General features: G+C 40.7%; 1 protein-coding gene across 4 annotated transcripts in view; it reads left to right on the top strand.

Annotated features, from left to right (window-relative positions):
• Window positions 1-12,310, top strand: part of ZFP1 (ZFP1 zinc finger protein) — a 29,753-nt gene that overhangs the window by 13,969 nt on the left and 3,474 nt on the right. For 3 of the 4 annotated variants that reach the window (XM_006908817.3, XM_015586922.2, XM_015586920.2), the window contains one exon: window positions 11,147-11,273. In XM_006908817.3, the coding sequence (XP_006908879.1) occupies window positions 11,147-11,273 (127 nt within the window). Of the gene's footprint in view, window positions 1-11,121; window positions 11,274-12,310 lie in introns of all 4 variants that reach the window. The other variant, XM_015586921.2, reaches the window with a different exon arrangement.

The following is a 12,310-nucleotide window of genomic DNA, read 5'->3' as shown; positions in this document are numbered from 1 at the left end:
AGCCAGGTGCTCCAGATTTGTCCCCTGTGTGAGTTGTGTGTGCCTTCCTGTTGTAATTGAGCCTTTATTGCTGGTGGCACATCAGTGGGTGGAGTTGACCCTCAGGATGACTGGCTTTGTGGGCTGGCTATGACTACAGCAGACAAGCTATTCCTTGGGGGTCACTTTAGCAGGGCTCTGGTGCCTGCTGAGTCTAACCTTCGGGTATGTCATTTGTAGAGTTTGTTGGGTAGTGCTCTGGTGTAGTCTGAAGCCGGCCACCATGTATGGTGGTTCTGGAGCCTCTTTTTTTTTTTTTCTTTTTTTCAGGCTAGGCAACCCTTGGTTGACCTGACAGATTGCAAGGACCTTGTCAGCTTACAATCCTTTATTTTTTTAATCAAAATTGGAAAATTCTCAGCTATTATATCTTCAAATAATATTTCTATCCCATTCTTTTTCTCCTCTTTTTCTGTGACTATACATTATCTTTCTTTTTTCAGCATTCTAAATAATAATGTTAGACTTTTGACCATGTCTCCCATCTCTTTTATGTTTCGTTTTTTCCCCCAGTGCTTCAGTTTGGATATCCTCTATCAAACTGTCTTCAAGTTCACAATTCTTCTGATGTGTCTAGTCTGCTGTTAAGTCTACACAATGAGTTTTTAATTTGTTACTACGTTTTGCAGTTCTAGGATATCCATTTGCTTCCTCTTTGTTGAACTGTTCCCATATTTTCATTCATATTGGCCATCTTTTTCTCTCTGTTCTTTTACATATCACTTTACTGATAATCTGAACTCATGTGCTAAACCTAATACATGGATTATCTCTACATCTGCTATTGAACTGTATCTTTTGATATTGGCTTTTGGATTTTTGCCTTTTTTCATGTCTGGCAATTTTTGTTGGTATGCTGGGCTTCTTGTATGATACACAGTTCCCTCTAAAGAATGTTAAGTTTTGTTCTGCCAATACTTAAACTGTCTGGCAGAACCACTGCTCTCTGCTAGTCCTCTGGATGCTTGCCCTCCACCTGCACATATTAGAAACCAGCTAAAGATTGAGGTGAATTTTCATGCAGGATTTTAGAGCCCCTTCTCTGTGGCTTCCTTATCTCCCATTACCTTGCTCCCAAATCCCAGTTGCTTTGCAGACCCAAATGCCAGTTTTTATTCCATGGAGCAATACTGCCATTTTCTGCTTGGATTGTATTTGTTTCATGGTTTAGGAAATACCTTTAGTGACATTTTTGCTGGATGTAGAATTCAAGGTGGTTGTTTTTTTTCTTCTAACACTTTCATCATCAGTGTGAATGTGGGGCATGCTCATCTTTCAGGAATTTTAGCCCGGCAATGGCTGCTCTCCAGTGCCTCTTATTTTGTACACCTTTTATTATTGTTTTTCCTCAGAATTTTGACGTCATTGCTTTTTAGTGTTGTAGTTCAGGAGTCCAGAGGCCTATCTACTTGTCAGGATGTGACCTGTTCAGTTCTCTCCTAAAACTTGTAGGCTTTTCTCTTTGTACCCAGTGTTCTAAAGTTTTTGGTGATTTGTCTTTTTCTTCCTTTTTGCTTAATAGTTATATTTTTTGTTCTTACCTTTTTTTTGTTTGATTTTGTGAAATATGAAAATGCACAGAAGTACAAATAAAAGTACATTAGATTGAGCTATATAAAATTGCAAGATTTGTATGTCAGAACAGTTGAGTGCCATCAATTTTAATATGATTCAACTTAATAACTGTCGACCTGTTATACCATCTAGTAGTCAGTATTTAACATCTTATTTGCTTCCACACATTATGTACATTGAAGTTTTTTTCTTTGAGTTACACAATTCATATATAATTTCTGTCTTACTCTCTCTTTATCTCTGTCGTGGATCTGCCCTCCCTAGTGTGCTGTCACTCTTGATGTTAGTTTACCTAACTCAGTGCTAAAATCTTCTTGACCATTAAAGCCCGTCTTCTCACCTTAGAGGTATCTAATATTAAGTTTTGTATGGGTGTATCTAATTTTTTTTTAAATAGTTTTGTATGCATTAAGTAAAATTTTTTAAATTCGATAGTTATGGTATATATGTATATTTTTGGAATTCTGTTTTAACTAATATTGACCTTCTGTAAACTTTTCTGTGCCTTTTGTTTTCAGACTTTAAGTTTGCCTCATAAAAAGTATGTTTTTTAAAAAAAACAACAACAAAAAAACTTCTTTGAAAGTCTTAATCTTTTACTAAACATTTATTCCATTTTATTCTGATTACTGATTTTCTTGATTCACTTTTTTTCTTCTGGTTGTCAGAATATATTTACATCCTTTTAAAGATTTATCTTACTCTTTCAGTACTTAAATGTTAATCACAATTTATGTTTTCCTCTCAAACACAACTTTCTCTCTGCCATAACTTTCAGGTTACTGGCATTAAACATTAGTTTCAGCTTTTTACCTCACACCTTCTCCCCCCATTCCATATATGCTTCTTTTAACACCATGTTTTGCTGATTTGCTGCTCCCTGTTGCTTTTTGCATTCAACTGATTTGTGCCAGGTTTAATTTTCTTCTTTGTGGAGTACATCATATGATAGTAATAGTAATATCTAACACGCAACATTTATTATTTAATAGTCAACATTTTACTTCAGATTGTCAAATTATGGCCATGAGCCAAATAAATGGCTTCTGCCTTGTTTTTGTATGGCCTGCAGCTAAAAATGGCTTTTAGCATTGATATTTAGTATTTGGTATTAGTATTTAGTATTTAGTATTGATCTTAGGCACACATCATCTGCATTCTCTGCTCGCATACCAAGTGGCTAAAGATTCCTATAGTGCTGAGATGCCATGAGATAATGCTGATTAGGTTACCTGCACCATTTTTAAATGGTTGAGAAAAAAATCAAAAGAAGGATGGTGTTTCATGATGTGAAAATTATGAAATTCAAATTTCTCTGTCCATAATCAAGTTTATTGGAGCACAGCCATGCCCATTTGTTTCTATATTGCCCGTGCTTGCTTTTGTGGTGCAATGTCAAAGTCGATTAGTTGTAGTAGAGACTATGTATGGCCGGCAAAACCTAAAACATTTACTACTTTGCCCTTTACAGAAAAAATTTGCCAACTCACATTCTAGTATTTTCAGTACTTTGAAGATATTCTCTTATTTTCTGGCTTTTGTTGTTTCTGTTGAAAAGTTAGCTGTCAGTTTTACTGTTTTGCCTCTCAAGTCATTGCATCTTTTTTTTTTCTGGGATTTCAGCAGTTTTATTATGATGTGCCTAAGTGTGGTTTTCTTTATATTTATTCTTCTTGGGATTAGTGGTGTTTCTGTGGTCTGATGTGAGCAGTTTTGGAAAATTCTAAGCCATTATCTCTTCAAGTACTGTAGTTTGTCTCCTTTATTTGGACTCAAATTGCAAATACATTAGACCTTTTTAGTTTGTTCCATATGTCTCTTAGGCTTTTTGATGTGTTTTCCACTCTTTGTTCTTCTTGTATTTCAGTCTGGATGTTTCTTACTCCGATCTATCTTAGAGTTACTCATCATTTCAGCTATGCCTAACCTATTACTGTGAAATCCAATTATGTATTTAAAAACTTTTTTCTAACTTTTTTTCTGCTCAGTTTTTATCTATTTTGTTCCTTTCTTCTGTGAGAGGTTATTTGACTCATGACTTATGCCTGTGTGACTATGAGCCACATTGTATGTCTCCACTTATGTTATGCTGATAATGTGGAGATGATACTGCACGAATGGAGCAACCCAGTCCTAGATGCTGGAAAGCTGAGCAGGCACTAATAAGGCTAATACCCAATTTATGCAAGTAAATGTATAAGTACAGCCAGAATTGATCTGGGAATTATGTAGATTACAAGCCGAATAAAAAGCATTTTTAATGAGTACATAGGACATCAGGAAACTGAACTAGATATTAAGATTTAGTGAATATTACCAAAATTTTTACACAATCTGAGTGAAACAGTACAGATGCTACATTATTTTATTGAGTACCTAACATGTCCTAACATGTGTTTCATGCTAATAGGAATACAAAGATGAACAAGATATAATTTCCGGTCTAAAAAATTTTAATATCTAATGGGAAGAGTGAGAGGAATAAGAGACTTCTAAAGAAAGAAAGAGTAAAATAAGTGCCACAAGAGAGAAACAAGAAAAGTACTCTCGCAGCACTCAAAATCTAAGATGTGATTTAAGTGGGAAGATCTGTGCAAAGAGAGGGGAGCCATGGGAAAGAGCGATGAAAAAGAAATTTGGATGATGTTAAATACTGGGCTAGTCAGTAGTTCATTGCAATAGATCGTGGATAACCGTTTCTAATCAGGGTGCTCATATAGAGCTTTAGAGTGTGGGGTAGAAGAGAGTAAGGAGAGACAAGAAATAAGAGTGAGGAAGCTTTTGTAACAGCCGGGGCGACAGAGGAATAGGAAGCAAAGACTTGAGGAGTGCCTACCAGGGTGAAGACCGATCTTGCTCCTTGTGCCGCTACGGCTAAATTTAGTTCTTAGGACATTTCCTAGTGTTCCTGTTTTTCAGAATTGATCTGAATTTGAGAATAAATATTCACTATAGGGAAAATCTTGACTCTGTGATTGTTGACCTCCGTTCTCAGGCGCAGATGACCTATCGTGCATTCTCTGCCCCCATGCCAAGTGGCCAAAGATTCCTATAAGATGTCTTGAAACAATGCTCATTAGATTCCCTGCAAATTTGTGGTACTCAGACCTTTATCTTATTTTTTTTTTCTCTCACTTCCTATAACCTTTAGGAGCTGTGAGTGAAAAGTGGTGGAAAGTACTGAGGCAAGGTTGTGAAGATGGTGACAGGCGTAATCTAGATTTTGGAGGCATGAAATCTTAGAGGTGCAGTGACAGACAGAGGTGCATGGCCGTTTGGAAGAAGGGAGGGGTTAAGGAATTGGAGGTCATAACTGAACATGAACTATATGGATTCTAGAAAAAGAGAATGTGAATGGGGAAAAGAGGATTTGTATGCTCGAGAAGTAAATTTAGAGGTGAACGTTTTAGATGTGTAACAGTTTGAAGAATTGAGGGGATGCTAAAATGGTCTGCTCTGGGTGTCAAGTACAGTAGGTACACCTCTGTTCATGGCCATAGAATTTCTGCCCAGAACATCAAATTCATTCCAGATCGAAACTCTCTCTCATGACAAAAAGTAAGTCTTTGAAGTCAGTCATGTTTGACATCTCTTTTAAGGCTATGCTATCAGAATTGTTTTATTAACAGTTTTTGGAGGAGTGTTTTGTTTGTGTAGAGAAGGAAAATAGCATTGTGAGAAAAAGTATTTTCATATTTAATAGCAGAGTCATTTCTAAAGAAATGTAAATCGAGCCAGTGAGGTGCCACAGGTGTACACCCTTGTTGGTCTGACAGAGGCGCAGTTTAGTGCACTTATCATGTGGCTGTGTGGCTGTAGATGGTTTTGAAGGTTGTCAGATGGCCTTCTATTTTTTTTCCTTTATAATTTTTTAGTTTTGATTAAATGCTTGATTTTCTAGTTGCTTTCATGACTTTTCATATTTATAATGCTTCAACGTTTTGTTCATTGAGATTGTTTATTATAGTGAAAAGTATCGTATAGAGAAGAGTATTTAAAATGTACATATGATATAGATAGATGATAGATAGATAGATAGATAGATATACGAAGTTGTCTGTCTCCCTCTGTGTCTAGCTAACCCATGTAGCCACCGTTCAGGCCAAGAAATAGAATTAACCAGCATTCTAGAAGCCCTTGTGAAACGATCCTTGTGCAGCTGGACTTAGTTCCTTCTCAGTGCTTTATAGTACTCAGTTGTTTTAGGGTACCACAAGAAATTAATCCGTTGATGACCATTTGTTTTCCTAGCTTTGGGCTCTCATCTAAAATGCTGCTGTGAACATTTTATTTTTTATAGACAACTGTTTTTCAAATTGAGATATAATTGATGTATGACTACATGAGTTTCATGTGTATAACATAATGATGTGATATTTGTATATGTTGCAAAATGATCACCACAGTAAGTCTTTAACATCCATCTCCATACAGTTACAAGTTTTTATTGTAATGAGAACTTTTAGCAACTTTTATTAACTGCAGTCACTGTGCTGCACATTACATCCCCAGGACATATTTACTTTATAACGGGAAAGTTTATTTTATACCTTTTAACTCCCTCCACCCGCCGCAACCACCAGTCTGTTCTATGAGCTCAGTTTGTTTGTTTGATTTCACACATGAGTGAGATAATATAGTATTTCTCTCTCTCTGACTTATTTCGCATAATGCCCTCGAGGTCCATCCATATTGTCGCAAATGGCAATTTTTTTTTTCATGGCTGAATAATATTCTGTTGTGTATATATACCTCATTTCTTTTATCCATTGATGGGTACTTAGGTTGTTTCCATATCTGGGAAATTTTAAATAACACTGCAGTGAACATGGGTGTGTGTATATCTTTTCGAATTGGTGTTTTTATTTGCTTTGGTTAAATACCCAGAGGTGGGATTGTGGGATCACAGGGTAGTTCTAGTCATAAATTTTTGAGAAGCCTCCATAGTGTTTTGCCATAGTGATTGCACAGTAAACATTCCCACCAACAGTGTACATTCTTTTCTCCACGTGCTTGCCAACACTTTCTGTCTTTTCGATAATAGCCATTCTGATGTTTGATATACCGTATCGTGGTTTTGATTTGCATGCCCTGATTGACAGTGTTGAATACCTTTTCATGTACCTGTCGGCCACCTGTATGTATCTATGTCTTTGGGAAAATGTCTGTTCAGATCCTCTCCTCTTTAATTGGGTTGTTTGGTTTTTTTGCTATTGAGTTGTATAAGTTTTAAAAATATATTTTGGTTATTAACCCCTTAACACAATTTGCAAATATTTTCTCCCATTTGGTCAACTCTTTTTGAGTTTTGTTAGTTTCCTTTGCTGTGCAGAAGCTTTTTAATTTGATGAATTCCTGCTTATTTTTGCTTTTCTGCCATTTTTATTGCTTGGATATAGTGGGAGGATCTTTAATTATGCCTGACATTTTATTTTATAATTGGAAGTTCATCTTCTGCCTTTAAATAGTCAAAACTGAAAAGGATTCCTAGACTTTATTATGTCGTGTGTATGTGTGCACGCACGCTTCCCCAAACCAACAAGCAGTTCTCAGACACCAGCAAGCGTGTCAGAACTCAGCTCGATTCCGACAGTGTCTACCTGAAAATAGAATAAGATCCCATAGGCTAAGGGTTCAGTTCTACAAAACTGGCCCGGCTCCCGAACTTCAGATGCTGGCTGCAAGCCCACGTCGTTAACCTGTGCTTCTCACCAACTGACTGACTACACACTGGAGGTTCCAGCGACTCCCCCTGCCCCCCAACTCAGGACGTCAACCTCAAGTCCAACTTGTTACCTGTACTTCTGACTGGCTATAAATCAGAGATTCCCAGATTCCTCCTTTGGGTTTAATTTGCTAGAGCAGCTCACAAAACGCAGAGAAACATTTGATTTCCTGGGTCAGTGGTGTACTGTAAAAGGATATAACAGGAGCAGCCAGATGCCAGAGGGGCCTCGGGCAAGGTGAGGGCAGAGGGTGCGGAGCTTCCGTGGCCTCTCCAGGGTGCACCTCCATCCACCTCCACTTGTTCACCAGCCCAGAAGTTCTCTGAACCCTGTAACTTTAGGTATTTATGGAGGCTTCATTATATAGTTATGATTGATTAAATCATTGACCACTGTCAATTGTTTCAACCTCCAGCCTCTCTCCCCTCCCCAGAGGTCAAGGAAAAGGACTGAAAGTTCCAACCCTCTAATCATATGGTCTCCCGATGACCGGCCCCCCATCTTAGGTGCTTTCCAAGTCACTTCATTACCATAACAAAAATCTTTATCACTCTCTACACTTAGGAAATTCCAGGGGCTTTCACGCAAGCTGTGAGCCAGGATCAGTAGATCAAAACCAAATATATATGAGAAATATTTGGGCATCAGAATGACCAAGTATATATTTCTTATAAATCACAGCATCAGTCTGTTCTGAGGTTAGGACACGTTCTGTTACAGCGTAACATCAGAAGATACGAGCGCATTATTTGGATCCCATTTAGTTAGTAATGACTTGGCAAGTCCATCACAGTGGGTGAAAATGTTGCCCAGGGCAAATCTGTTTAGGTTTGTAGGCTGGTGTGTAAGGTTCCAAAAGCACGAGTGATCATGACCCTACATGGCTTCACCCTTACAGATGTCACGGAAGGAAAATTTTCATCTGCCTTTCTAGGTTCTTCTGGCTGGTCAGATCAAATTGACATGAGGCAGATTAGCAGGAGAAATATAAATTAAAGTTTAACAACATGTAAATGGCGGAAGCCATCACCTTCAGCTAAAGACAAAAGGTGTTGGGGGTGGGGAGTCAGTTTGGGGAGGTTACTAGGAAAAGCACAGTAAATGGGTAAGGTTATTATGCAGATTTAGGTCTGGGCCTTCTCAGTTGAAAACTTTCTAGAGGTTTTTAGATATCCCTTCCTGGTACAGTAAGAAAAAAAGACACTTGAAAGTGGAGATTTGCCTTACAAGTGTAAATGTCCTTTTAGGAAGAGTACTTTCTACTTGGTTTTCAGAGCTTTCCCCGTGTCTGCTGTTCTTAAAGTTAACCAGCCTAAAATAACCAGTACCCCTAAAGAGGCATATTGGGGTGGGGTGGAAAAGAGTGAAGGGAAGACCAGAGGAGTGAGAGAGGGTGGGGGGCAAGGGGGAGGAAGAACGGAGAGGGAGATACAGATGAGAGCGAGCGAGCGAGCGCGCGCGCACACGATGATGTGTAGAGGAAGTTCAGGTGAGGAGCGAGAGGAGAGGGAGGGAGACAAATGAGAGGAGCTGGAGGAGTGAAAGGGAGGGAAGAGGGAGGAGGAAGAGAAGACGGGGGAGGGAGAGAGGAGAAAGGAAATGGAGGGGGAGCTAGAGGAGAGGGGTAGAGAGGACAGAGAAGCGGAATCGGGGACGCATATGATATAGGGAAGTGAGAGATGTTGGGGGCAGTGAGGGGGTCAGAAGAGCAGCAAGCTAGAGAAAGGGTGGGGAGGGGGAGCGAGAGGGGAGATAATAGGCGGCCAGCGAGACTGAACTGAGTGGGGGGAGACGAGCCAGCAAGAAACATGGGGGGGAGGATGGAAAGAGAAGGAGTGTGAGGGCAGAGGGAGGGGGCGGAGTGAGCAAGGTGTTCAAAAGAGGGAGGAGCAAGCGGGAAACAGCCTTGGGGGAGGAGAGAGGGGGCAGGGGGAGAGAAGGGAGAGAAGCAGGATCAAGACGGGAGAGAGGAGTAAGAAAAAGACGAGTGGAGAGGGGCCGGGGTGAGACGACGGGGGGAGCAGGAGAGAGAGAGAAGGGAGGGGAGGACGGCACCAGAGGCAGGGGGAGAGGGGGAGGAAGAGTGAGAGATGCAGAGAGGAGTGACAGCCATAAAAAAAGAAAGAAAATCCTTCCATTTGCATCGACATGGATGGACCTAGAGGTTATTATGCTGAGTGAAATAAGTCAGAGAAAGATAAATACCATATGATTTCACTTAATGTGTGGACTCTAGGGAACAAAAAGAACAAACGAAATGAAAACAGACCCACAGATATCGGGGACATTCTGGTGACTGCCAGAAGGGAGGGGGCTTGGGGGGCTGGAAGAACGGGGTGAAGGGTTGGAGGGGAACAAATCAGTAGTTGAAGGATGGTCTCGGGGTTGGGGAGCGTAGAGAATGTGAGTCAGTGTTGTAACGGTAGTGGCTGCGTGTGGAGCCTGATGGGTGCTGGGTAACTGGGGGATCGTTTCATGAACTACGTAAATGTCCACCCAGTGTGCTGTATGCCCGAAACTAAGAATAGAAGCGCATTGGGGAAAAGGAGGAGAGAAGAGGATGGATGAGAGAGGACGGGGAAGAGAGCGGGAAAGAGGAGAGGGAAGAGACAGACAGACAGAAGGGCAGGAGTCAGAGGGAGAGAAGGGAGGGGAGAGGAGAGGAGAGAGACGGGGAGATTGAGAGAGAGATGGGGGAATGAGAGACAGGTGAGAGGAGAGAGAGAAATAGAGGAGATGGTGGGTGGAGGGAGCAGGAGAGAAAGAAACGAGAAAGAGAGGAGCTAGCAGAAGCTGGGGGGCGGCGAGAGAGGCAGAGAGATGAGGGAGACAGACGGGAGGAGAGAGGGAGAACAGAGCGACAGACGAGAGAGGAAAAGTGGGGAGGGCCGGAGGATGAAGGGAGAGAGAGAAGTGGGACCAAGAGTGGGGGGAAGAGAAGGGGGAGAGAGGAGAGAGAGGAGGGGATGGGGGCAGGAGTGGGGCTGAAAGAGGGAGGCGGAGAGAGCGCCCGCGGGGGACAGTGAGTTTCTGTGTTACTTACCGCTGAAGCTGCCGGTCCTCTCCAGGGCACGTCTCTCCCGGCCACTCCGAGTGTTCCTAATGCAGAAGCTCTCGGAATCCTGTCCTTTAGGTTTTTATGGGGACTTCGTCATAGAGTTGTCATGATTAAATCATTGACCAGTGTCATTTGATTCAATTTGCAGCCCCGCTCCTCTCCCTGTAGGTCAGGGGCTGGGTCTCCTGGTGACTAACACTCAACCCACCCTTAGGTAATTTCCCAAAGTCACCTTATTATCGGAACAAAAACCTTTATCACTCTCAGTGCCTCGGTAATTCCAAGGGTTTGGGAGCTATGAGCCAAAAACTGTGAATGACTATTTATATATTTCTTATAAATCACAGTATCACAAAAGGTTTATTCTTTAATATTGTCTAGTTTGATACCACAAAAACAATATCTGAGCATTATCATTGTACTGATAACATTAAATACCATATAGTTTATATATATATGTATTATATGTGTAATTATATGTATTCCTATACGCACCTTTCGAGGAGAAACTTTTATTAATCCTACGTACCTGTTAAGTGTGATAGTGCCCGTATAGATATAGAGGAATCCAAACACGTGCTTTAACTACTATAAAAGTCTTTTTTGGAAACAAAACACAGTGAAGACGTATATATGTAAATTTCCATGGTGAATGACTGTTTGACAACAACATGGTAAGTTTTCATCTACCCTTTCTGCATTACCAAATGTTCATCATTTCAGAGTGAATAGCAATATGCCGTTTCAGGGATCAGTTTCATTCACGGATGTGACCGTGGACTTCACCCAGGAGGAATGGGAGCAGCTGGACCCATCTCAGAGGATCCTGTACATGGACGTGATGCTGGAGAATTATAGCAACTTACTGTCAGTGGGTAAGCACAGCTTTCAGGGGTAACTCAGTGTTCACCTTTAGCATCTACGTCATTTCTCAGTTTTAGAAATTGAGTTTCTAGATAACTAAATGTTTTGGGCCTCGAGCTTCAGGTGTTAAAGGTGACAGTGCAGGATCTCTGAAGTGCAAGCAGTTAGGAGCTGCTTTCCATTAGCAAATTCTCTGATATTAAACCAGATGTGATTTTCAAGTTGGAGCAACGAGAGTCAAGGCGAGCGAAAATTGCCAGTTGTGAACTTTCTAGGGCAGCTGTGGAAGGAGAGGAGGATCAGGAGCCACGAGAAGTACTATCTCAAGTATTAGGAATGGGTTGGGACCTCTGAAAATTTTTAGGAATATGTTTTTCAAACCCTTCAGCTCTGTTTTTCACACCTCCAGACATCACCCTTCCTGCTCAGCTTTTTCCTCGGTAACTTTTACAGACCTTCGCCTCTCACACTGGAGCCCTGATACTTGCATAACAGGTCTTAAACCTTTGTTTTGTGATTAGTTGCTCTTTCATTAGTATTTTCAGTTTATCAGAATGATGACCTTTATAGTTTAGCTGAAGAGAAATACACATTTTTTAGTACAGGAGTGACATCATTGTCCTGGACACAAACGGCAGCAGGCTCACAAGACTCAGGAATGACCAGTAATGCACAGATGGAAGTAAAGGTTATTAAAGGCCTTCGCCAAGGCCGGGTAATTCGATTCTTAAAATCCCTTGAAATAAAAGCAGGCGCTAGTTCGGGGAAGAAATTAAACATATTAAGAGGAGAAAAATAGGATCTAATGATGAAAATACATTCTCCTCCAACAGTTCCAATAGAAAAAAAGGCAATGAAACCAGCAGTAGCAGTGAATCTATCAAAGGGAGCTTGGCTCCTTGGATCTTTCTTTATATTTCCTACAGAATATATATGAGTTTCTGGTCCTGCCATTCATTTGCAGAAGTCTTACTTTAGAGATTTGGAGCTCTGAACGGGATTATCTCTGCACACCTGTGAGAAATCCCACCTTGGGAAATTAGGCATA

Source organism: Pteropus alecto, unplaced genomic scaffold, assembly GCF_000325575.1.
Source record: "Pteropus alecto unplaced genomic scaffold, ASM32557v1 scaffold123, whole genome shotgun sequence".
NCBI classification, from domain to species: domain Eukaryota; kingdom Metazoa; phylum Chordata; class Mammalia; order Chiroptera; family Pteropodidae; genus Pteropus; species Pteropus alecto.
The sequence above is the reverse complement of the archived record's forward strand: the minus strand, read 5'-3'. Positions and strand labels throughout refer to the sequence as shown.